This window comes from Rattus rattus, chromosome Y (genome assembly GCF_011064425.1).
Source record: "Rattus rattus isolate New Zealand chromosome Y, Rrattus_CSIRO_v1, whole genome shotgun sequence".
Taxonomy (NCBI): Eukaryota; Metazoa; Chordata; class Mammalia; order Rodentia; family Muridae; genus Rattus; species Rattus rattus.
Window position 1 is genome coordinate 2,196,966 of NC_046173.1, and position 24,527 is coordinate 2,221,492.

The window sequence follows — 24,527 nt, forward strand, 5'->3', positions numbered from 1 at the left end:
AATGTGCTGTATAGTATCCCAGCTCATTTTACACTACTGTAAAGTTTGAATAATGTTATCTTTTTGCTAGAATAACATACATGAATTGCTATTGGCATAAGTATTTGAAATCTGGAAACTGAAGAGTTAATTTCAGGATTTAAGAGCACTTACCATTCTCCTGGGGTCCTCAGTTCATTTCCCATCCTCTACAAGTAGCCTGCACTTTTTTTTTTTTTTTTTTTCTTTTTTTTTTTTTTTTAACTTGATTTTTTCTTATATACATTTCGGGTGTTATTCCCTTTCCCGGTTTCCGGGCAAACATCCCCCTCACCCCCCCCCTTTCTTTTTGGTTTTTCCCTCCCCCTCCTCCTCACATTTCGGCCCTCCCCCCCACAGCCCTGTTCACTTGTGGTTCACTCTTTGCCGGACCCAGGGCTTCCCCTTCCACTGGTGCTCTTACTAGGATATTCATTGCTACCTGTGAGGTCAGAGTCCAGGGTCAGTCCATGTATAGTCTTTAGGTAGTTAGCCTGCACTCTTAACTACACTTACAGGACATCCAATATCCTTGTCTGGCCTTTGCAGGCACCAGGCACACAAATGGTACACAGACATATGTGCAGAAAGAATATGCACGCACATGAAATAACATGTTTTAAATGTGAAATGTAATGAATTTCATGATTAGAATTTAGTTATTTCTCTAAAATAGATCATCTGCGTGTAAAAAATAATCTAAATTAGATGTGGTCAAGCTGAAGAGGTGCCTTAACAGTTAAGGGCACCGACTGCACTTCCAGTGTTCTAAATTCCATTCCCAGCAACTACATGGTGGCTCACAACCATCTCTAATGAGATCTGATGCCCTCCCTCTTCTGATGTGTCTGAAGACAGCTATAGTATACTTATACATAAATAAATCCTTAAAATTTTAGAGAGGTTATGAGAGGCGGAGAAATGGGATAACATTTGAAATGTAAATATATAAAATATCCAAAAAAATATTTTTTTAAAAAAAACAGGTGTGGTATGTACATTTATATATGCAGGTGTGTGTGTGTGTGTGTGTGTGTGTGTGTGTGTGTATAACACTACATTTTCCAACACCTATTCACTCACATATTTTTGCAAAAGCATGCATTAAGTTGAGGTTTATCTTCTATTCAAAATAGTCTTAGTGTAGGTTTTAGAGTGATGACACAGTGATTAAGATCACCTATTGCTTGCTGTTCGATTCCCAGTCAGTAACTGTCTGTAACTACTCCAAAAGAATCTGACACCTCTTTTTTCATGTTGGCAAACACCCATGAATATCAAAAAATAAAAATCTCCTTTTAATTAGTGTGATTACTATTTTTTAATAGTCTGAAGAGAAGTAAAAAGAATAATTGGAGTTACAGTAGCTACTATTTTAAGCCTTAGTTCTGTTGCTTGTTTGGCAGCAGTTTACAGTGTAGCATTAAAAACATCTCAATAGATGCTACACTGGACAAAAAGACAAAGCATTTTGTTGAAGACTGACATAAAGATTCATATGAGTTATGGATAGGGCAAATTAAAATTGATACCAGACTTCAAAGTCAAGTAGATATTTTAAAACAAACAGTAAAATGGTTAGGTCAAACGATGGTAGCTATTGAAAAATATGAGGATTCAAGGTGTGATTGAAATTCTACTACTTTTTGTGTTACTGAATATATGTATAATGATACATACCATGATTGGAAGTTAATTCAAGCCTATTTAGAAGGCAGTGATATTGCTACCAAAGTAATTAATGCCTTGAAATATGATATTTGAACATCTTTTGGCAAACAGCTACAAGATACTACCCCAGAGGAAATAGCTAAATTATTGGCTGACCAATTTACAGGATTAGATCCCAAAGCTTGGTCTCAAAATATTTTCCATAGCATGGGAAAAGCTACTTTTGCCATAATATTGTGTGCATTATGTATTATGTTGCTTTATTTTACATGATTAAAGCCCTACAAGGTCTTTTAGCTATGCTATGGAAAGTGTTAAGTTTAAAAAAAAGAAAAGATAGAAATTCTGGAGACATAGAGATGCAGCTCCCAGGTAGGGTCAAGTGAAATGTGCAAGGAGGGCTGGAATGACAACCTTGAGAAGAAAGTGTTTTTCTTATTTGGCCTGAATTATGTTCTGCCATGTCCTGTTTTTGTGGAAGTGGCTCTCATGCTCTCAGTGTTATGACGAGTATATTTTGATAATAGGAAGAGGGATGATTTCTTATATAAATATTTTAAGAAGAAGTCTTTGTTTAGTCTTATTTTTTTGTTTGTTCTGGCCTAAGTTATTCCAAGTATCATAGGAAGAACAATTTTACGATTATATCTTGCCAAAGAGAATTTGAGGTAATGAATGTTCTTCTCTATATAGGGATTAATAAAGCTAGTGGAAGCATGCAGCTGCTTCTGCTTTTGCTCTGCAATAAAATAAAATAAAATCTTCTGCCCAAATTAAAATCTTAGAAAATTAAGCTTTTTGAAATTTTTGTGGTTATCCTGCTTTATCATGAGTAGGAAACATTTGTTCTTAGCTAATAGAAGTAAGGTGTTACTATCAGTTTGTAATTCAAGAGTCATAATATTTTAAGTTAACCACTGTATTTTATTTTTTAACCTCTGTATTTTAAATAACAAATACATATTATTATATCCTTTACAATTTGTTGAATATTGCTGGGGTTTTTTTGTGGGAGGTTTTATAAAAATTAATTTTTTTTTCCCCCAGAGCATTCCGTGGGAAACACTTGTCTCTTACAGTTCGATTTCCAAACCAGAGCAAAGAAGTTGATGATTTGGACATACTGTCTCATACGAATGCTACCATTGGTTCTGTGCGACGCTGCATTCTCAATCGTATTAATGCCAATGTAACCCATACAAAAATTGAACTGTTTATAGGTGGAGAGTTAATAGATTCTGAAGATGACAGAAAGCTAGTTGAACAGTTAAATTTGAAAGATAAATCAGTAAGTAAATATAATTTTCAAATATTCTCTCAAATTCATGTTTATACTTTACTATTAGTCATTTCTTGAACATTATTATGTACATGTTTTGTGTTGATAACTGGATTATAACCAACCAGGTATATGTGTGGTAGTGCATATTTTAATTTAAATTAAAATTTAAATTTTAATTTAATTTAAAATACATTTATTAGATATAAAAAGGTAGATATCAAAAAAAGTAAATATCACAGGATTTTAGGTAATGAAAATCTGTATTCTCCCTGTTATATTAAAGTTAGATAACTGAAAACAATTTCATATCTACTGTAGACATTTCATATTTACATACATTTAGAGTTGATTTTACTTTATCCCAAATAATAAATTTAGAAATATTAACCGGGAAAGGGAAAAACATTTGAAATGTAAATAAGAAATACTCAATTTAATAAAAATCAAGAGAAAAAAAAAATCTAGAAATATTTATATACAATTTGCTTTTTGTTATTTAATGTCTAAATAATGCAGAAATAAAAAAGCATTTATATAGATTCTATGCAAATGATATACTGATAAAGAATGACATTAGGATCTATAATATTTAATATCCAACAGAGTATTCTACAGACATTGTAAAGATAAGTGGATTGTTAGAAATGGTTATATTGTAGTAATTTTGTTCCTTAACCATTTTTATTTATTCTGAAAATTCTCTGTTCATATCCATACCATGTTTTTGTACTGGATTGGTTTTTTTTTTATATATTCTGTCAATCCTCTATCATATGTATATTAAAAAGTTTCAGATGTGCTTCTAAAAACAAACTTGAGAATAGCCTTTTGGTATTCTTTGGTTCTTGTTTTCTAAACATCTTTCATGTTCCCTTTATCATTTTTTTTCAGCTAATTACTGCTAAATTTATACAAATAAATTCCAACATGCCTTCAAGTCCTGATAGCTCATCTGATTCATCAGCCGGATCTCCTGGAAACCACTGTCATAATAACTATAGAGATGTTCCCAATTCAGAAATGGAAAATTGTTTACCAGGGGTGGTAAGTAATTACTATTTACAAGGGATTCCCTTCTCGTTTATTAATAAGAGAAGATTATGTAGAATGTTTCTGTTTCTGGGTTTAAAGCTTACCTACACTGAATAACACTAAATAATTGAAGTTAGTAACTTTTAAGTGAATTCTGGAAAGATACAATTTATAAGTTACATAGAGTTAATGGTTATAATATGCATTCATATGTATCCATATATGCATACATTATATCAAAAGAAATGGCTCCTATGTTTAAATTAATTAGCCCTTTTAAAAGATTGGTTGATACTATTGCTTTCTTTCTATGAAGTTGCAAACCCCTTCAGTTACTTCAGTCCTTCTCCTAACTCCTCCATTAGTGTCCCTGTGTTCAGTTCAATGGTTACCTGCAAGCATCCCTTTCTGTATTTATCAGGCTCTGGCAGAGTCTCTCAGGGAACAGCTGTATCAGACACCTGTCAGCAAGCATTTCCCAGAATTAGCAATAGGGTATGGGGTTGGTATCTGTAGATGCAATGGTTCCCCAGGTGGAGCAGTCACTGGATGTCCTTTCTTTCAGTCTCTGCTCCACTCTTTGTCCTTGCATTTCCTTTAGACAGGGTCAATTCCTGTTTAAGATTTTTGAGGTGGGTACAGCACACCTTGTTAATCCAATTGCTGTGGAGGAAAAAGCTAATTGAATCTCAAACTGTTGAGGCCCAACTAGTCAAAAGAGCAGGCATTAGACAAACAAGACTACCTAAATTATTTTAAGAAATAGATAAAACTGAAGATTAAAGAGATAATCCAATTGAAAAATTATTTCCTCCAAGGCAGTCTCCTTGGGGGAGCTAACTACTCCTAAGACCAGCATTAGATACCCAACAGAAAACAAATTCACTATCTTTGAAAGTTCCTAGTCTTTTTTTTTTTTTTTATTCTTTCACAACTGAGACTTTATTGGTCAAGGAGCAGAGTACACAGACATTCCAATTCTTCACAAGTACCCAAACTCTGAAGAGCCACACTGTGTTCACTGTACACAAATGAAGAGCTACATATTTTCTTTGAACTTACTCCAGTGATGTTCCAACCTCAAACTTGGCAAGTTTCCTTAAGATCGCTCATAACAACCAAATGCTCTTAATCCTCAATTCCACCGATTCACAGTTTTATACCACACACAGAACATACTCAAAATCTCCATCTTTCACAGCACATTATCACAACTGTTAAGAAAATGGACTGCCATGACCAGAGGCACACAGTTCTGACAGGGCAAGGACCAAGGACTGGCTTTCTTTTTTCTTTTTTCTTTTTTTTTTCTTTTTTTTGCTCCATGTTTATTAAAATGGGTATTTCTTATTTACATTTTGATTGTTATTCCCTTTCCCGGTTTCCAGGCCTACATCCCCCTAACCCCTCCCCATTCCCTACTGTAGGGGTGTTTCCCTCCCTATCCTCCCCCCATTACCGCCCCCCCCCAACATTCATGTTCACTGGGGGTTCAGTATTGGCAGGACCCAGGGCTTCCCCTTCCACTGGTGCTCTTACTAGGCTATTCATTGCTACCTATGAGGTTGGAGCCCAGAGTCAGTCTTTGGGTAGTGGCTTAGGACTGGCTTTCTTATAAAATTGTTCTACTAGAAACAAATGATAAAGATGTAACTGAAAATATTCCATACATGAATGCACGACTGAGACTCCAAATCACCATTTAGTATGCTTTGTACTGTGGGATATAAAACTAGCCGGATATAGTCACAGCCTCTCCTAATTCAGTATCATGCTATTTTCTGCTTGTACCAAAAACATAAACAACCAGCAAATGATTTAACCTTTTTTTTAATTAATTACCAACCAACTTTAATAAGATATGATATTCTAAGAATTATATGAAGATCCCATGTCATATACAGAGAGTATTATAAATCAGAGTTATATTTAGAAATAATAGTGTGTAGCTTAAAATAAAGTCTAATATTAAGAATATGGATCCATTAAGTCAATTTTAGGGGCTTCCTTCTCAACTATTCAGAATACAGGATATTTCACAAGAACCATATGTGAACTTGAACCAAACTTTCTCCTAGTGACATGACTCAGGTTGTTTTATAAAATAATGTCTGACAAAATAGATCTGGATCTACATGAACTATAAGTAAATACTTACTAAAAACACTGACAATGTTTTCTTTTTACACCTTGAGAAATAACCTCTTAAACATTAAAATGGGATGAGGTAAGATTCCCTCACCTTGTAAAAATGTTTCTAGAGCTACTAAAATACTCAAATTTACAAAATAGCTGGTAAAAATACTCTTCTGGATTGTACAAGAAAGGAAGCAGGGACCACTAACAGACATGAGGGATGCTTAATTGAACCTTGCTTCTTTCTCTTATGCAGAAGCTGGACTCTGGCTTTCCATCTCTCCATTTTCTGCATGCATTTTATACTTTTCTGGTCGGCCACTTCAGACTGTTTGCCCTTCCCTCCTCTCTCCCCTTTTATCTGCACATTTTTTGCCTGATGCTTTATCCATTCACGCAGCCTTCATCTTCGCATCCACCTTGGTGGGGGCAGGCTTAACAGACAGCCTTCGGAGAGCAGTGCTTGGGGCTACAATTTCGTAGCTGCATATGCGCTAGCAAAGGTTCCTATTCTTTCTTTTTTGTTTTTGTTTTTTATTTGTTTGTTGTCCATTTTTAGTAAATTGGGTATTTCTTATTTACATTTCAGGTGTTATCCCCTTTCCTGGTTTTCCTGTCAATCAGCTCCCTAACCCCTCTCACTAGCCTGTATGGGTGTTCCCCTCTTCATCCACCCACCATTACCAAATGCCCCACACCCACATCAATCCCCTTCACTGGGGTTCTAACCTTTGCAGGACCAAGGGCTTTCCCTTCCACTGGTGCCCCAACAAGGCTATTCACTACTACCTATGCAGTTGGAGCCCTGGGTCAGTCCATGTATAGTCTTTCAGTAGTGGTTTAGTCCCTGGAAGCTCTAACTGGTTAGAATTGTTGTACTTAAGGGGTGGCAAGACCCTTTAGCTCTTTCAATCCTTCCTCTGATTTCCCCCAAGGGAGTCCTATTCTCAGTTTGGTGGTTTGCTGCTACCATTAACCTCTGTATTGGACATGCTCTGGATGTGTCTCTCAGGAGAGATCTCTATCTGGTTCCTGTCAGAGCTATGCACTTCTGAGCTTCATTGTCTTACCTAGTTTTGGTGACTGTATATATGTATTGGCAACATGTGAGTCAGGCACTAAGTGGCCATTCCTTCAGTCTCTGCTCTAAACTTTGCCTGCATATCCCCTCCTATGAATATTTTTGTTCAACTTTTATAGAAGGAGTGAAGCATCTGAATTTTGGTGATCCTTCTTGAGTTTTATGTGGTATGTGCATCTTAGAAAATCCAGGCATGTGGATATCCAAACACACCAGAAAAGCAAGATCTAGATTTAAAATCACATTTAATCATGCTTATGGAGGACTTTTAAGAATGTTATAAATAACTACCTTAAGAAAATACAGGACAACACAAGTAAACAACTAGAAGCCCTTGAAGAGGAAACACAAAAATCCAGTAAAGAACTACTGGAAAAAACAACCAAACAGGAGAAGGAAATGAACAAAACCATCAGCAATTTAAAATTGGAAATATAAACAATAAAGCAAGCAAAAAGTGAGAAAACCCTAAAGATTGAAAACCTAGGGAAGAGATCAGGAGTCATAAATGTGAGCATCACCAAGAAAATAAAAGAGATAGAGGAGAGAATCTCAGGAGCAGAAGACACCATAGAAAACATCGACACAACCATCATAGAAAATGTAAAACACACAAAGCTCGTAGCCCAAAACATCTAGGAAATTCAGGACACAATGAGATGATCAAACCTAAGGATGATAGGTATAGAAGAGAGTGAAGACTACCAGCTTAAAGGGCCAGTTAATATCTCCAACAAAATTATAGAAGAAAACTTCTTTAACCTAAAGAAAGAGATGCCCATGAAATGAACATACAAGAAGCCTACAGAACTCCAAATAGATTGGACCAGAAAAGAAAATGCTCCCATCACATAATAGTCAAAACACCAAATGCACAAAACAAAGAATATTAAAAGCAGTAAGGGAAAAAGTTCAAGTAACATATGAAGGCAGACCTATCATAATTATACCAGACGTCTCACCAGAGACTATGAAAGCCAGAAGATCTGGACAAATGTCATACAGACCCTAGGAGAACAGAAATGCCAATCGAGGCTACTATAACCAGCAAAACTGTCACTTAACATTGAAGGAGAAACCAAGATATTTCCTGTCAAAACCCAATTTACACAGTATTTGTCTACAAATCCTGCCCTACAAAGGATAATAAATGCCAAAGGCTACTGTAAGGAGGTAAACTCCACCCTAGAAAAAGCAAGAAAGTAATCTTGCAACAAAACCAAAAGAAAGAAGGACAAACATAATCCCAACTGCAAATACAAAAATAACTGGAAGCAACAATCACTATTCCTTACTCTCTCTCTCTCAACATCAATGGACCAATTTCCCAATAAAAAGACACAGATAACTGACAGGATATTTAGAGATGACCCAGCATTTTGTTGCCTACAGGAAACACAACTGAGAGACAAAGACTCACACTATCCCAGAGTAAAAGTCGGGAAAACCAGTTTCCAATCAAATAGTATGAAGAAGCAAGCTGGAGTAGCCATTCTAATATCAAATAAAATCGATGTTCATAAAGAAAGATAAGGAAGGACACTTCATGTTCAAAGAAAAATCCACCAAGATGAATTATCAATCCTAAATGTCTATGCTCCAAATACAAGGGAACCTACATACATAAAAGAAATCTTACTCAAGTTCAAAGCATACATTGCACCACACATAATAGTAGGGGATTTCAACACCCCACTCTCATCACTGGACAGATTGTGGAAACAGAAATTAAACAGAGAGATAGAGAAACTAACAGAAGTTAGGAACCAAATGGACTTAATGGATATTTATAGAATATTCCATCCTTAAAAAAAGGATATACACTCTTCCCACAACCTCATGGTACCTTCTCCACAGTTAACCATATAATCCGTCACAAAACAGACCTCATGATACAGAAAGATAGAAATAATCACATGCATCCTATCAGACCACCCCAGACTAAGGCTGGTCTTCAATAACAACAATAATGACAGAAAGCCCACATATACATGGAAGTTGAACAGTGGTCTGCTCTATGATAACTTTGTCATGGAAAAAAATAAAAAAAGAAAAGACTTAGAATTTAATGAAAATGAAGGTACAACATTCCCAAACTTATGGAACACAATGAAAGTGGTACTAACAGGAAATCTCATAGCTCTGAGTGCCTGCAAAAAGAAACAGGAGAGAGCATATGTCAGCAGCTTGACAGGCAACCTAAAAGCTCTAAAACAAAATGAAATAAATAAACCTAAACTCAGAACTGAAATCAAGTAGAAACAAAAAGGACTATATAAAGAGTCAACAAAATCAGGAACTGGTTCTTTGAGAAAATCAACAGGATAGATAAACCCTTAGCCAGACAAACCAGAGGGCACAAAGAGTGTATCCAAATTAAGAAAATCAGAAATGAAAAAGGAGACATAATAACTGAATCTGAGGAAATTCAAAAAAGTGTCAAATCCTACCACAAAAGCCTGTATTGAACAAAACTGGAAAATCTGGAGGAAATGGACAATTTTCAAGATATATACCAGGTACCAAAGTTATTTGAGGATCAGATAAACCATCTAAATAATCCCATAACTCCTAAAGATATGGAAGAAGTTATTAAAAGTCACCCAACCAAAAAGAGCCCAGGACCAGATGGGTTTAGTACAGAATTCTATCAGACCTTCATAGAAGACCTCATACCAATACTGTCCAAACTATTCCACAAAATAGAAACAGACAGAGCATTACCAATCCTCCTATGACACCAAAATTACTTTTATACCAAAACAACACAAAGACCCAACAAAGAAAGAGAACTTCAGTCCAGTATCTCTTATGAATATTGACGCAAAAATAATCAATAAAATTCTTGCAAACCAAATCCAAGAACAAGTAAAACTTATATGGTCAAGTAAGCATCATTCCAGGTATGCAAGTATATGGAAAACCATCAGCATAATCCACTATATAAACAAACACGGTCAACTCAGTTAGATGCTGAGAAAGCAATTGACAAAATTCTACACCCCTTCATGATAAAAGTCCTGGGAAGAACAGGAATTCAAGGCACATACCTAAACATACTAAAAGCCATATACTGCAAACCAGTAACTAAATTAAACTAAGTGGAGAGAAACTTGAAGCAATCTCACTAAAATCAGGGGCTAGAGAGAACTGCCCACTCTTGAGTACTCAATACAGTACTCAAAGTTCTAGCCAGAGCAATCAGAAATCTAAAGGAGGTCAAATATCACTATTGCAGATGATGTGATAGTATACTTAAGTGACCCCAAAAGTTCCACCAGAGAACTACTAAACCCAGTAAACAACTTCAGCAAAGTGGTGGGGTATAAAATTAACTCAAACAAATCAGTAGCTTCCTCTACACAATAGATAAACAGGCTAAGAAAGAAATTTGGGAAAGGACACCATTCATAGTAATCCCAAATGATATAAAATACCTGAGTGTGACTCTAACCAAGCAAGTGAAAGATCTGTATGATAGGAACTTCAAGCCTCTGTAGAAAGAAATTGAAGAATATCTCAGAAGATATAAAAATCTCCCATGCTCCTAGATTAGCAGGATTAATACAGTAAATATGGCCATTTAACCAAAGGCACTCCCCATCAAAATTCCAGTTCAGTTCTTCATACAGTTAGAAAGAGCAATTTGCAAACCATTTGGAATAACAAAAAAAAAGGATAGGGAAAACTATCCTCAACAATAAGAGGACTTCTGGGGGAATCACCATCCCTGACATCAAGCAGTATTACAGAACAATAGTCATAAAAACTGTATGGTATTGGTACAGAGACAAGCAGATAGATCAGTGGAGTATAATTGAAGACCCAGAAATGAACCCACACAACTATGGTCACTATATCTTTGACAAAGGAGCCAAAACCATCCAGTGGAAGAAAGATAGCATTTCCAGCAAATGGTGCTGTTTCAACTAGAGGTCAGCATGTAGAGGAATAAATGTACAAAGCTTAAGTCCAAGAGGATCAAGGACCTCCACATCAAACCAGATACATTCAGCCTAATAGAAGAAAAAATGGGGAAGAGTCTTGAACACGTGGGCACTGGAGAAATTTTCCTGAATCCAATCGATTATTCTCTAAGATCAAGAACTGACGAATGGTATCTCATAATGCTCGAAGTCTTAAAATACTCTCTCAAGGCTTTTTCTTTCTGTTTTTGGGAATTCCTTTCTGTATTTATTGTTATTGTTTTGGTTTTTAATTTTTCTTCCTTTTTTTAGCCTAATATATCCTTTGTGTTATTGCTTCTGGTTTTGTGTTTTTGTGGATTTCTGAGCATATGAATGAGAGGGTCTGTATTTTTTTTCTTGTCCTTTCCCTGGGCTATTTTTCTTCTGGTTTGTTTTTTTTGTTTGTTTGTTTAGGTTTTTTTGTTTTGTTTTGTCTTAGCTTATACTTTTATTCATTACATTTTGTTACTGTCTGTTAGATCTGGGTATAGGAAGTCAGGGAAGAGTTGGGTTAATAGAGGAGAAAGATGTTGTCAGTATATATTGTATGAAAAAAATCTAAAAGATTTAAAGAGGGAGATCATTTCAATAAAATAATCAAAGATAAGTTTTAAGGTCATTTTGGTTAAATTTTTGTTAATAAAAATCTATCCATCCAATGTTTACTTTACCCAGGTATAATTTTATTTATTCTATTTTCTAGATAATGTCACTGCAGCCCAGATACATATCTTTCCTTTGGCAAGTTGCAGACTTAGGAAGCATGTTGACTATGCCAACTCTTAGAGATGGAGCAAGAATACTTTATGAAACTAATGCCACCAGGTAAATAAACTAAATGGTCTATCCATTCATGTTTCCTCCTCTCAATTAAGAATGCTTACAAGTGGGGTTGGGGATTTAGCTCAGTGGTAGAGCGCTTGCCTAGGAAGCGCAAGGCCCTGGGTTCGGTCCCCAGCTCCGGAAAAAAAGAACCAAAAAAAAAAAAAAAGAATGCTTACAAGTATCTCAAAGGTACAAAAGAGAATATTAGTACACTGTATTCATAGACTAATCATAATTTGTACTATATGAAGTGTTATGTATGTTTTGTCTTTTCATGTAATTGTTCATGAACGTTTTCATTAGTTAGAAAAATAATTGGGTACACTGTCCTTGTTTAGGAGCTTTAAAAAAGCTTAATCACAGATTAAGAATTCAGGATTGTTCATAAACCTGAAATGAAGAACATTCTTAGTCCTTACATATCTATTAACTTCCATTATTTTAAAAAAAAACAGTTCCAACTTTAAGCCTTTATTATTTTATATACTGCTGTCTAAAATTTCTCTCTAAGAATTATTCTCTTTAATTTTTGAGATTATATTAAAATTGTATCATTTCTCCAATTTTTTTCTTTCCAAAACCTCCCTTAACTTGTTCTTTTTCAAATGCTTACATACCCTCTTTTTTTAATTGATACATGCATATATGTATTAGTTCTTAAATATTAAATACAATCTTCTAATGCTCTCTTTCAATTGCATGCCCTCCTTATAAAAGTTGTTACGTTCATATATGTATATACATTATTAATTCTCTTTTTTGAATTTTTTATTGGATTTTTTTTTTACTTACATTTCAAATGTTACTCCCTTCCCGGTTTCCTGGCCATAAACCCTCTATCCCATTCCTCACCCTTTTATGAGTGTGTTCCCACTCCCCTAGAACTCTCCTCCTCACATTCCCCTACAACCTTGCCCCGACGTTTCCATACACTGGGGGAATCCAGTGGTGGCAGGATCAAGGGCTTCTCATCCCATTAGTGAAACAAGGCCATCCTCTGCTACATATGCAGTTGGAGCCCAGGGTCAGGCCATGTATAGTCTTTGGGTAGTGGTTTAGTCCCTGGAAGCTTTGGTTGGAACAGATTGTACTTCTTAAGGGCTTGCAAGTCCCTTCAGCTCCATCGGTCCTTTCTCTAATTCTCCAATGGGGACTCTGTTCTCCGTTTAATGGTTTGCTTCTAGCATTTGCCTCTATTTGACATTCTGTTGCTGAGAGTCTCTAGAGACAGCTATATCAGTATGCACTTTATAGCTTCCTCAATCTTGTCTAGTTTTAGTGGCTATATATATCTGGGGCACATATGGGGCAGGCTCTCAGTGGCCATTCCTTCAACCTCTCCTCCACACTTCGCCTTCATATCCCCTCCTATGAATAATTTTGTTCCCCCTTTTAAGAAGGACTGAAGCATCCACATTTTGGTTGTCCTTCTTCTTGAGCTTCATGTGTTCTCTGGATTGTTTCTTGGTTAATTCAAGATTTTGGGCTAATATCCACTTATCAATGAGTGCATACCAAGTGTGTTTTTCTGTGATTGAGTAATACTGGGGATATTGTCTAGTTCATTCCATTTGCCTATAAATTTTATGAAGTCATTGTTTTTGATAGCTGGATAGTACTCTGTTGTGTAGATGTACCACATTTTCTCTATCCATTCCTGTGTTGAAGGGCATCTGGGTTCTTTCCAGCTTCTGGCTATTATAAATAAGGCTGCTATGTTGGGGCATCTTTTGGGTATATGCCCAAGAGAGGTACAGCTAGGTCCTCAGGTAGTGAAATGTCCAATTTTCTGAGGAACCTCCAGACTGATTTCTAGAGTGGTTGTACCAGTTTTCAATCCCACCAACAATGGAGGAGTGTTCCTCTTTCTCCACATCCTCACCAGCATCTGCTGTCACCTGAGTTTTTTATTTTAGCCATTCTCACTGGTGTGAGGTGAAATCTCAGGGTTGTTTTGATTTGCATTTCCTTGATAAAGCTAGTTGAACATTCATCCTGTATTCATTTGTTTTACCTGTTTATTGTACTTTTCCTTAATTTCTTTAAGGGATTTCATTTTCTCTTTAAAGTCCTCTATCATATTCATAAGATTAGATTGAAAGTCATTTTCTTGTGATTCAGATTTGTAACAATATTCAGGGCTTGCTGAAGTACAATAGCTGTGTTCTGATAGTGACATATTGTCCTGGTTTTTGTTGATTGTGTTCTTATCCTGGCCTTTGTCCATCTGGTTGTTCCTAGTGTTGGCAGTCCTATGAGTCCCTGATTGGAGGAAGCCTCTGGGGACGCAGGTACAGACAATAGTACCTTATGTCATCAGTCCTCTGGAATAGCAAGTAGTGGTGGCAGTAGGGTTTCTTGGTTTCAGGCAAAGCTGGTAGGCCCAGATGTTTTTAGATTGCTGGTTATCCTGGGTCGGGAGCAGACCTCCAGCGATGCATTTAAAACCTCCTTGTGTAGTGGTTGCAGACCTCTTTGTCCTGGGCAACAGCTGGCCTCCAGAGAAGCAGGAGGGAGTTGTAGCCTGTGAAATGCAATGTAGAGAGGCAGGGCAGAACTGCTGCTACTGGGGTTACCCAATTAGAGCGGTTGTCAGGCAAGAATTGGGGCAGGGGTCTCACCTAGTGTTCTCTGATGGCTAAAGTGTTTGGGATTGTGGTTAGAGTTGGACTGGAAGATGGGTCCCAGAAGGGATAGGACATAAGTTAGGGATAGAGGAGCACACGCCCATGGCAGCAGTCTTCCCAGATTTTAAACAGAACCTTCAGAACTGGCAGCGCAGAGGTCACTGCTGCTGTGATTATCCAGAGGGTCCAGAAGGCAGTGAATTTGGTCACAGATGGCTCCATTTGGTGTTTTATATGCCTTTTCACCTCCATAGTAATCTTATTATTTAAATTGGGGAATTTTTCCTATGATTTTCTGTAAAACATTTCTGTCTTTGACATGGATTTCTTCTTTTTCTCTACCTCTTCTTTGTAAAGACCTTTTCTCTTTTATGGTTTCTTGGGTTTCCTGAGTCTTTAATTTATTTTAACTAATGTCTTCATTTAACCTTGTTTTCAAGATCCAAAATTTTCTTTTCTGTGTCATCGTCAATAATCAACTTACCTCTGAGGTTCTTGTTTGACATCTTAGTTTTTCATTTCAGATATCTTTTTAAATGTTTTCCTTGTCTTCATGATTGTTTCTTAAGTATATTCATATCTTGAATTGTTTTCTTTAGTCATTCATCTCTGTGTTTTCATCATCATCTTTTAGGTTTTTATTATTGTCTTTGAAGAAAATGAATGTATTCATTACTGTTTTGGATTCTTTGTTTTGTGCTGCACCTAAATTTGACGGTTTTTTTCAAGGTTGTCTTGGCTGTTTGTGTTCTTTACTGAGATCTATACATCTGTAGTTAGATTTTCTCTTGATGTAGATATCTAGTCTTTTGTGGGGGTTCAGGGGAATATTTAAAATTTGAGTTGCTGGTGTCTACCTTGGATTCAAACAAATGTGATGGCTTTCTCTGGTAGAAAGTGGCAGGTGGATGTAGCAGAGGGACAGAAATAGTCAAGGAAACACTAATAAGGGAAGAGATAAACAAAATAGATGGACACTGGTTCTAAATCAAGTGGGTTCAGTGAATCAGTCCTGAAGAATTGAAGTGAGGTAAGATTAGTGGCTTTTTCATGCAGTTATTAATCTTAAAATATATAAAGGATAACTAAGTTTCCTGCCTGCCTCCCACCCTACTATGGTCACTGGGTGCCCATGATAGTGGTTCTTCAGATCTGGAGATGTCACAAAGGAATAAGTATTGACAAAAGCAAAAGCCTGAAAGAGATGTTAGGAAGGTCAATGGAGAAACCTAGGTCTGTGCCAAATGGCAAGGTTCTAGTGTATGGAGGTGAACCAAGGAGGGGTTTCAACACGCAGGGTACATCAGAGCTAAGAGTAAGTCTAGGGAGATCAGAATGGCAGACAAGAAGAAATAGTAAAGTCACCTATATTAAACCCAGCCTAATGTGCCCAATGAGAATCCAATAGAAAGTATTTCTGTATGTCAGCAGTTCACAGAAAGGAAAGTTAGACTACAAGTTCTTTTTCATTTTCTCATTTTCTCATTTTCATTTTCTTTGAGCTATAACTTTCCTTTATTTTCTATATGTTCATTGACTGTGTTCTGTATTCATTTTCATGTAGTTAAACAAAGCTCATTGGTTTTTTTCTTGATTTCTTTGACCCATTTATCATCAGTAATGAATTGCCTAATCTTCCTGAGTTTATGTATTCACTAGTACTTTGTTAGATGTCAATTTTAAGATTCATTGTATCATGGTTAAGAAGTAATTTCCATATTTTTAGATTTTCAGATCATTTTTGTCTGAGAATGCAGTCTTTTAGAACTACTTTTGTGTATGTGTTTAGATGAAATAGTCTGTAGAAAGGTAAAGTCTGTTTCATCTATAATGTCAGGTTCCTTTGTTTAGTTCTTGTCCTAATAACATGTTGATCAAAAATGAGGCATTGGAATTTTTTACTATTAATAGATTGATATTAGTCTATGTCTTTAAATCCACTGATAGATTTTTTTTATAAAATTGGGTGAAAAAGAGTACACATGGACTGACTAATGGCTCCAACTGCATATGTAGTAGAGAGTAGTCTTGTTGGGACACCAGTGGAAGGAGAAGCCCTTAGTCCTGCCAAAGTTAGACCCCCAGTATAAGGGGATGTCAGGGCAGATTGGCAAGAAGTGGTGGGTGGTTGGGGTGGAGAACACCCTTATAGAAGAAGGAAAGGTGGGTGGGATGGGGGCTTATGTCAGGGAAATAGGGAAAGGAAATAACATTTGAAATGTAAATTTAAAAAACCCAATAAAAAATAAATAAAATAAAATTGTATAAACCAGGGTTTGTTGCATTTATTGATTAGAAAGTAATTATGTGTTGGTTAACTATTTAATTGATTAGAATCGAGTGTTCCTCTTTATCTTTTCCAGTTAGTTGAGGATATTAGTATAGAAACACCTCCTTGCTTCCTGGTTGTTTTTGGTTAGAGAAATTCCTTTCTATCTTTTTGCTTTAATCCTGTGTCTGTTTAAAAATAACGTGTGTTTTTGTAGATAGCAAATACATACATATTTTGATTTACCTAATTTAATCAACCTGTGTCTTTTTGATTGATAATTGTAGCCACTAATATTTAACCTCATTAATATATGTGGTTTAATTTTAGTCATCTTGCTGTTTAGTTTTGGTACTGTTTGTTTATAGGAATACCTTTTGTTTTAATCACTATAGCTTTGTATTTCTTTCCACAGTCTCTCTGCTATGCTCAGTCTTCTCTTCACCCTGAAATATTTACTACTTCTTGATTTCTTTTTTACATTTGGTTTGTTGAATAAAAGTTTTCAAGGCTTTTATATCATAATAAATTTCTCCCTTGATTATAGTTTTATTGAATACATTAATCAGTCCTAGACTCGCTACAATAGCTTTTTATAGTTTGGAATGCATTACCTCAGATTCATCCAGCTTTTAAAGTTTCATTTGAGATAATAAGCTGTCCCAATGGCTTTTTTCTATTTTCTAGGTATTTTGTCATTATCTTGCAGGTTTCTTAATATATCATTTTGTTCCATGTATTTAGTGTTTTAATTATATGGTGTAATGTGTACTTTGCTGATATTATAAACTTGATATTCTGTTTCTTGTATGTACATAGACATGTGTTTTTTATGATCTTTTTGAAGATCTAGTATATGCCATTGTCTTAAGATTGTTCTCCTTTGTCTATATCTATAATCTAATGTTTAGTGTTTTTATGGTATTTCATATTCCCTACAATTTTCTTAAATTTTTAAATCCCTTGATCATTTGATCTAGATCCAAAAAGACATACAGTGGTAGTCTGCCCTCTTAACCATTCTAAAATAAAGTACAAGTTTTTAAGGCTAAAATATTTCGTAGTAGTGATTTTGTGGTGCAAGCCTTATCTGTTCCCATCCCAATTCCCAAAAAAATTGACACCAAACATGGTAAGTTTATTAATAAGCTGCAAGCCTAAGCTGGACAGTTTCTGATCTATTCCAATGCTCTAAGGCTACTTAATGGTAGACAATGCCCTGTTATTTGCCAATCTGGTCTTACCCTAACTCATTCTAACACATGTGTGTCATCATGTTTGCTCTCTCATTACGATCTCTCAGCAAACTCTCCTGAGGTCTCCACATGCCTTCTTTCCTTCATGTCCTCCTTCTTTCTGCCTGAAATCCCTGGGTGGAATCCCAGCCATAGACTGATTTGACTATTTATTGACCAATCAAAGTGATGGAAAACAATTCGTATATGCCATTAAGACCAGAAATGCTTGACTCTGTCTGCTGTACTGTAGTCAGATATCTGGCCACAAAAGTCAACATCAGAATACACAGTTCACAAGACAAACCTCCGAACAATGTTTGCCTAGCACACATGAAACATTTAGTCACCAGCAATAAAAAATAATTAAATACAGTGTTTATTACTAACCAGTGTAATAATATATTTTATAACATCTCATGTTGCAAACAAATACTCTTTGGCACATGTTATAGGACATGTCTGTTGTCTTAGAACCCAGGAGAGATACAGAAAGATAGCAGATTTAGTCCCATCTAGAATTTATAAGATAGAAACTTGACTTCATGGTAACAATGTAGCCTTGCCTCAAAGCAGGTTATTTTAATTTTTAAAAATCTACAAACTATACAATAACCAAATCATATACAATACAATAACTATACAATAACCAAATCATAGTTTTTTCTTAAAACTGCTTCTTCCTGAGTTTTAGAACTCTGTGCTTCTTAGAAATAAAACCACACATTATACTATTTATCTTTTTTTGACATGTCTTTTTAGTCACTGTCATCAGAGTCAGTAGCAGATGTCAGATTTTTTTTCTGTCTATAAGACTGATGCTACATTGTTTGTTCATATGAACCATACTTGCTACATCATTCATCTAATAAAAGAAATGTTATTTCTACTTTTTATAATTTTTATTACTGTTAGTTTATCTTTATCATATGTGCAGTTGGAGGTTCAAGACAATTTTCATGAGTTTGATGATGAAGTTTTTTGAAAATTGTATCAGATCACCAAGCCTTATTGCAAAGCAAATATTCTCACCAATCTGTCTCCCATACCCTGTTTTCATTTTTAATGTTATAAATAATAATGCTACTGTTTGTTTATAATTCAGTGTAGACTTAGGTCATGAACTTGCTGGGAAATATATAATAACTCAGTATTTAACTTCTTGGAGAAAATCCTAAATATTTCCAAGATTGTTGCACTGTCTCAGATTCCCAATATTAAAGTACACAGGTTCTCCTCTCTTTACCTCTTCACCAATATCTTTTAGAATCTTTTTGGAGCTTTTTTTTTCAGTTTTGATTATCCTTATGATAGTGCAGGTAATTTCATTTGCATTTCTATAATAGCTAATGATGCTTACTTGTTTTAGCTCATATTGAGTCTCATATTGGAGAAATGATAATTTTTTTTCTCTTTTTCGGACCTGGGGACCGAACCCAGGGCCTTTGTGCTTGCTAGGGCAAGTGCTCTACCACTGAGCTAAAATCCCCCAACCCATTTCGTTTGATAATTTTAATTGAATTATTTTTCTTGTAGTTAATTGAATTCTAAGAAGGTGAACTTGCTGTTTTTGTTTTTAAAAGTATATTTCTTTAGTATTAGTTTATTTATTTAGTATTAGATGGGAATTTTATGGATTAAAAACTATCCTAAATTTTTTGATCTAACATTTGATATTATAGCTCATTTTAATAATCATCACTTACTGTTTAAGACCATACTGAATAGAATATCAAATATACTGGGACTGGAAAGATGGATCAGCAATTAAGATTGCTTGCTGCTCTTTTGGAGGACATGGGTTCAGTTCTCAGCACCTCCATCGTGGTTCATAGTTTCTGTAACTAGTTTCAAGGCAAATGAGAGATGATGTCCTTTTCCAGAGTCCGAGAACTCCAAGCATAATGTAGTGCATATTAATTGTTGCAAGCAAACATACATATAATATAAAATCTAAAGTCAATTTTGTATTACTGCCAAACCTAAATATCAAGAATATATGAATTATATTTTTGTGGCTTTTTTTTACAGATAACACAACTATAGAAAACTTAAGAGCTGTATGTTCAGACCATTTAAATCTTGGAGAAAGACGACTTGGTCAATCTCTTCACTCACTTTTCTTTGGTTCTTCTGCCTCCAAAGTACTATATTTAACAGAGGTTTGTTTTTCTTTGCAAATAAAATATTTTATAGAATATTGTAAAACTAAGAGGATGCCTAAAATTGTGAAGCAAAAATTTTAATGAAGAATAAATGAGAGAAAAATAGTGTTTCTAAATTTATATGTAATATATATTAAAAATGTGTGCATATGTGTATAATTTTTAATGCTCTTTTTTTCTCCCTTCCCATCTCTCCTCACCTGTAGGTAGTTTACATCCTGTTAATGCCCGCCGGTGCACATCTAGCTGATATTTCCTCTGACTTTCAGTATCACTTCTTAAAAAATGGTGGCTTGCCCCTTGTACTAAGTATGCTGATACAAAATAACTTCTTACCAAATACAGATGTTGAAACTCGTAGAGATGCTTACTACAGTGCTCTTAAAATAGCCAAACTGTTGCTAACTACCATTGGCTATGGCCATGTCCAGGCCATAGCAGAAGCTTGTCAGCCTGTTGCAGATGGTACAGATCCTAAAACACCGGTAATAAATTTTAAGAAATATTTGTAATTTATCCTTCATCCATAATTTTTGAAGATAAATTCATTGACTATGTATTATAAAGATTTTCATCTATTTAGTTCTTTATCCTAAAAGTTTGTATTTGACTATACTAACATAAGATGTTATGTTTTCCTTTATTTGTGCTTTTTCAATTTTTAATTAATTGAAGTTTCATGTAATCCTAAAACTAGGTCTTACTAAATCATACATAAAATATATATAAAAAATTCTAAAATGCTTTCAGTTAAATATCATATATGCATTTCTTATCAACAATTCTTTACTTTGCCATGACCTCTTGATATTTACCACAAACAGTTTCTAAAATGTTGATCTGCTGTAAAGGTTGAATTCAATTCAAACTAAATTTGATTTCATCTATTTACATTGAAAATTACTAAGGTATAAATTTTCATTTGGAAATAGTGTGTTTAACCTTTTTAATCATGCTTTAAAATATCCCTAGATGTGTAAAATGTTAATCAGAAACTTGATTAATAACTATGTGTTTACCATTTTAAACTTTAAAATTTATTTTAAAAATTTATTAGAATATTATAGTGTGGTTTTGTTTAAAATAAGACAAATAAAATGTAATTACTGTGGTATACTTCAGAATAATAATTCTAGGACAGTGTCAACACAATTAATGGATAAATCAGTGCAAGTTTATCTTACTGATAATCATTGGACCTAAGGTAATACATAACATGATCATTTTATTCTTTCATGTGTTTTCAAATATTTTGAGACATTTTATTGTTTAACGTAAAGACAATTTGATATTTTTACACATAAAATGTAAAATAAAAAATATATTTGTAGTGTTTTTTCCCATTTTAAGTTTGAATTCCTTATGTTGTAAAATGTTTTTTAATCAGAATTTTATCATGGAATTTTATGTACAATTTATCAAACTTAGTAATATTTCTAATAGAAAAATACATATATGCATACATGAAATTAAAAAATAATTGCACAACTAAAAGATTGAGAAGTAACAAACCTGTATTCACACTTGTTTATATTAGAGAGCTAAATGCAATAAAGTTTGTATTTATTACCAAGTCACCTACAGTATTTGTAAGAGAATTCATAAATTGAAAGAATACTGAGTACTAGTCTATAGAATTTTAACAAACCATCGCTGAAGCTTAAACAGGAAAAATTCAAGTACAAGTCCATTCTAGATGATTCTTGTCACAAATATGAGGCAAAAGTGTCCTGGGGATGTACCTTAGTTATCATAAAATACTTTGTTGTTGATGGGTGATTGCAGCCATGGTGCATAAAAAAAATTCATTCTGAATTTCAGAGACAAATGTGTATTAAGAAAAGCCTATGTACATTTACTTACTTAATTTCTCTTGGGGATTTGATAGTAGGGTTGTTTTGGCTGATTGGTAAGTTTTTGTACATCAGTCAACATGCTTATCTCATTTAAAAATTCAGACAGCCACATTAATTAGAAATTTCTGTTTTCTGATGTAATTGAAATGAAGTAAGATTTTCAATGAAGTAGCTCTCAAAATATGCTGTGCAAACATTGATTTTGTATGCAAGGGATCCGCCCAGTTAGGCTGAAGGATCAAAATTTACATTATTTATAACGTACTATTTTTAGCTTCTCTCATTAGAAAAACTGGGAGGAGGAGGAGGAGGAGGAGGAGGAGTATAAAGTATTTTGCCTACTTTATTATTTACTTTTGTACACAGTCTAAATTTCTTTAGGACAGTTCTATTAAAAATATTACTAAGTTTGATAATATATTCCTACAGTAACAGCTCTGTAAAGGCCAGGCAAGAGATTACAAGTTCAAACATAACCTTCTGCTATAACATGAATTGCAAGGCTAGCCTGGAGCAGAGCCTGTCTGAAAAAAGACAAACAAAAAAATAGCAATATGACATTTTAAGAATTTTACAATCAAAGTTATGTAGAGAGAGGAAATGAATACATTTAACTTTAATAAACTTTGCATCTTTGTGGTTATAAGTACAAGAATACACATAACAAAGAAGTTGAATACAAAAATTATTAAAGATAAAATCATGAATTATAAGTGTACATATTTCAAAATGCAAAAGATTTTTTGAGTATGTGTGTATATATAAAAGAACATGTATGTATGGTCATGCTCACATGTGTGAACATCTATGTATACTTATATGTGTATGCCTATGAACACAAATACACATTAATGTGTGTGTATATTTGTATAGATATTCACGTACATGGTGTACATGTGGAGACCAGTCATTGAATTGACATTGGTTATCTTCCTGAAATACTTACTGAACCCAGTGTGTACTAGTTTAGCTAGTCTACCTGTCTAGCTTTCTGAGGATTCTCTGTTTTCTGTGCACTGTAATTATGTGTAGACTACCACCTAGATCTACCATCATTTAGATAAATCTTAAATATTCAAACTAGAACCTCATGACTTTGCAACAAGCAAATAACACTGAGCCTGAAGATATTTGTATGTTACATCCAGCCTTCCAAGAGTAGGGATAATCGTTTGTTGAAAACTTAGGCATAGAAGATATATAAAAAATCTTAATTTAGAATTGTACTTTTTAGAGCTTGCCAGAAAAAAATGAGTTGAAATGTAGAAACAATATATTAATTTCATCAATATTTGAACTCTCTAGAGGCAACTAAAAAAGAAAATTAACATTAACAGATTTAGATGCTTTTATTTAAGTCGCTATAAATTTTAGAGAAGGTAGAAATCTTGAAGTAATTTGATGGGTAGTTGATTCTGGAATTTTATGTACAGTTTTTTTAATCTTTTTATTTCATTCAGATTAACCAAGCTACTCATGATCAAGCTGTGGTATTACAAAATGCCCTTCAGAGCATTCCTAATCCTTCTTCTGAGTGCATGCTTAGAAATGTATCGATTCGTCTTGCTCAACAAATATCAGGGTTGGTTAGTATCAAACTTTGAAAGTGTTGGGGTTCTGGAGGGCTTATTCATAAAGAAAACATTCATAAAGATTGCTTATTCATAAAGAAAAATTACAACTTAAAAGAGAAAATGTTTCATTCTACTGATTATTTTAGGGCTTTGGTTAACATAGCGAAATACACATTTTCTTGCAGGCCTCAAGATACATACCTGATATTTGTGTTATTAGAGCTATACAAAAAATCATTTGGACATCAGGATGTGGATCATTAGAGCTAGTATTTAGTCCACACGAAGATATCACAAAAACTTACAAGATGGTAAGAATAATTACAGAAATAGTATTTTTTAAGAAATGCTTCATAATTTTACTGCAAGTTGATTTTCTGTATACCATATTTGAAGACTACTTTTGTTTTTTGAAAGTAACTAACTTCATTTTGAAGGTGAACATAAAAAAGAAAAGAAAAGTAGACTAAATATCAGAGGCTTTTAAAGCTGAGGGTAGTTCTTCCTAATTTTCCTCATACATACTGTTTTAATTGGTTCTTTTAATAGAGAATTAAGAGTGTCATATCTACATATTATTTGTAGACCTCTTACCAACAAATTAGCAGTTTAGTAAATAAGATGCTTCTCTAGGGGCTGGAGAGATGGCTCCGTGGTTAAGAGCACTGGCTGCTCTCCCAGAGGTCCTGAGTTCAATTGCCACATGGTGGCTCACAGCCATCTGTAATGAGATCTAATGCCCTCTTCTGAAGTGTCTGAAAGCAGGGACAATGTACTCCTATAAATGA

General features: G+C 34.5%; 1 protein-coding gene across 1 annotated transcript in view; it reads left to right on the top strand.

The window, feature by feature from the left end:
* LOC116889599 (probable ubiquitin carboxyl-terminal hydrolase FAF-X) overlaps nucleotides 1-24,527 on the top strand; it is a 129,771-nt gene that overhangs the window by 61,319 nt on the left and 43,925 nt on the right. Inside the window, 8 exon segments of the mRNA XM_032890532.1 lie at nucleotides 2,737-2,977; nucleotides 3,863-4,015; nucleotides 11,892-11,993; nucleotides 11,995-12,013; nucleotides 20,176-20,306; nucleotides 20,516-20,794; nucleotides 23,626-23,751; nucleotides 23,925-24,050. Coding sequence (XP_032746423.1) covers nucleotides 2,737-2,977; nucleotides 3,863-4,015; nucleotides 11,892-11,993; nucleotides 11,995-12,013; nucleotides 20,176-20,306; nucleotides 20,516-20,794; nucleotides 23,626-23,751; nucleotides 23,925-24,050 — 1,177 coding nt within the window.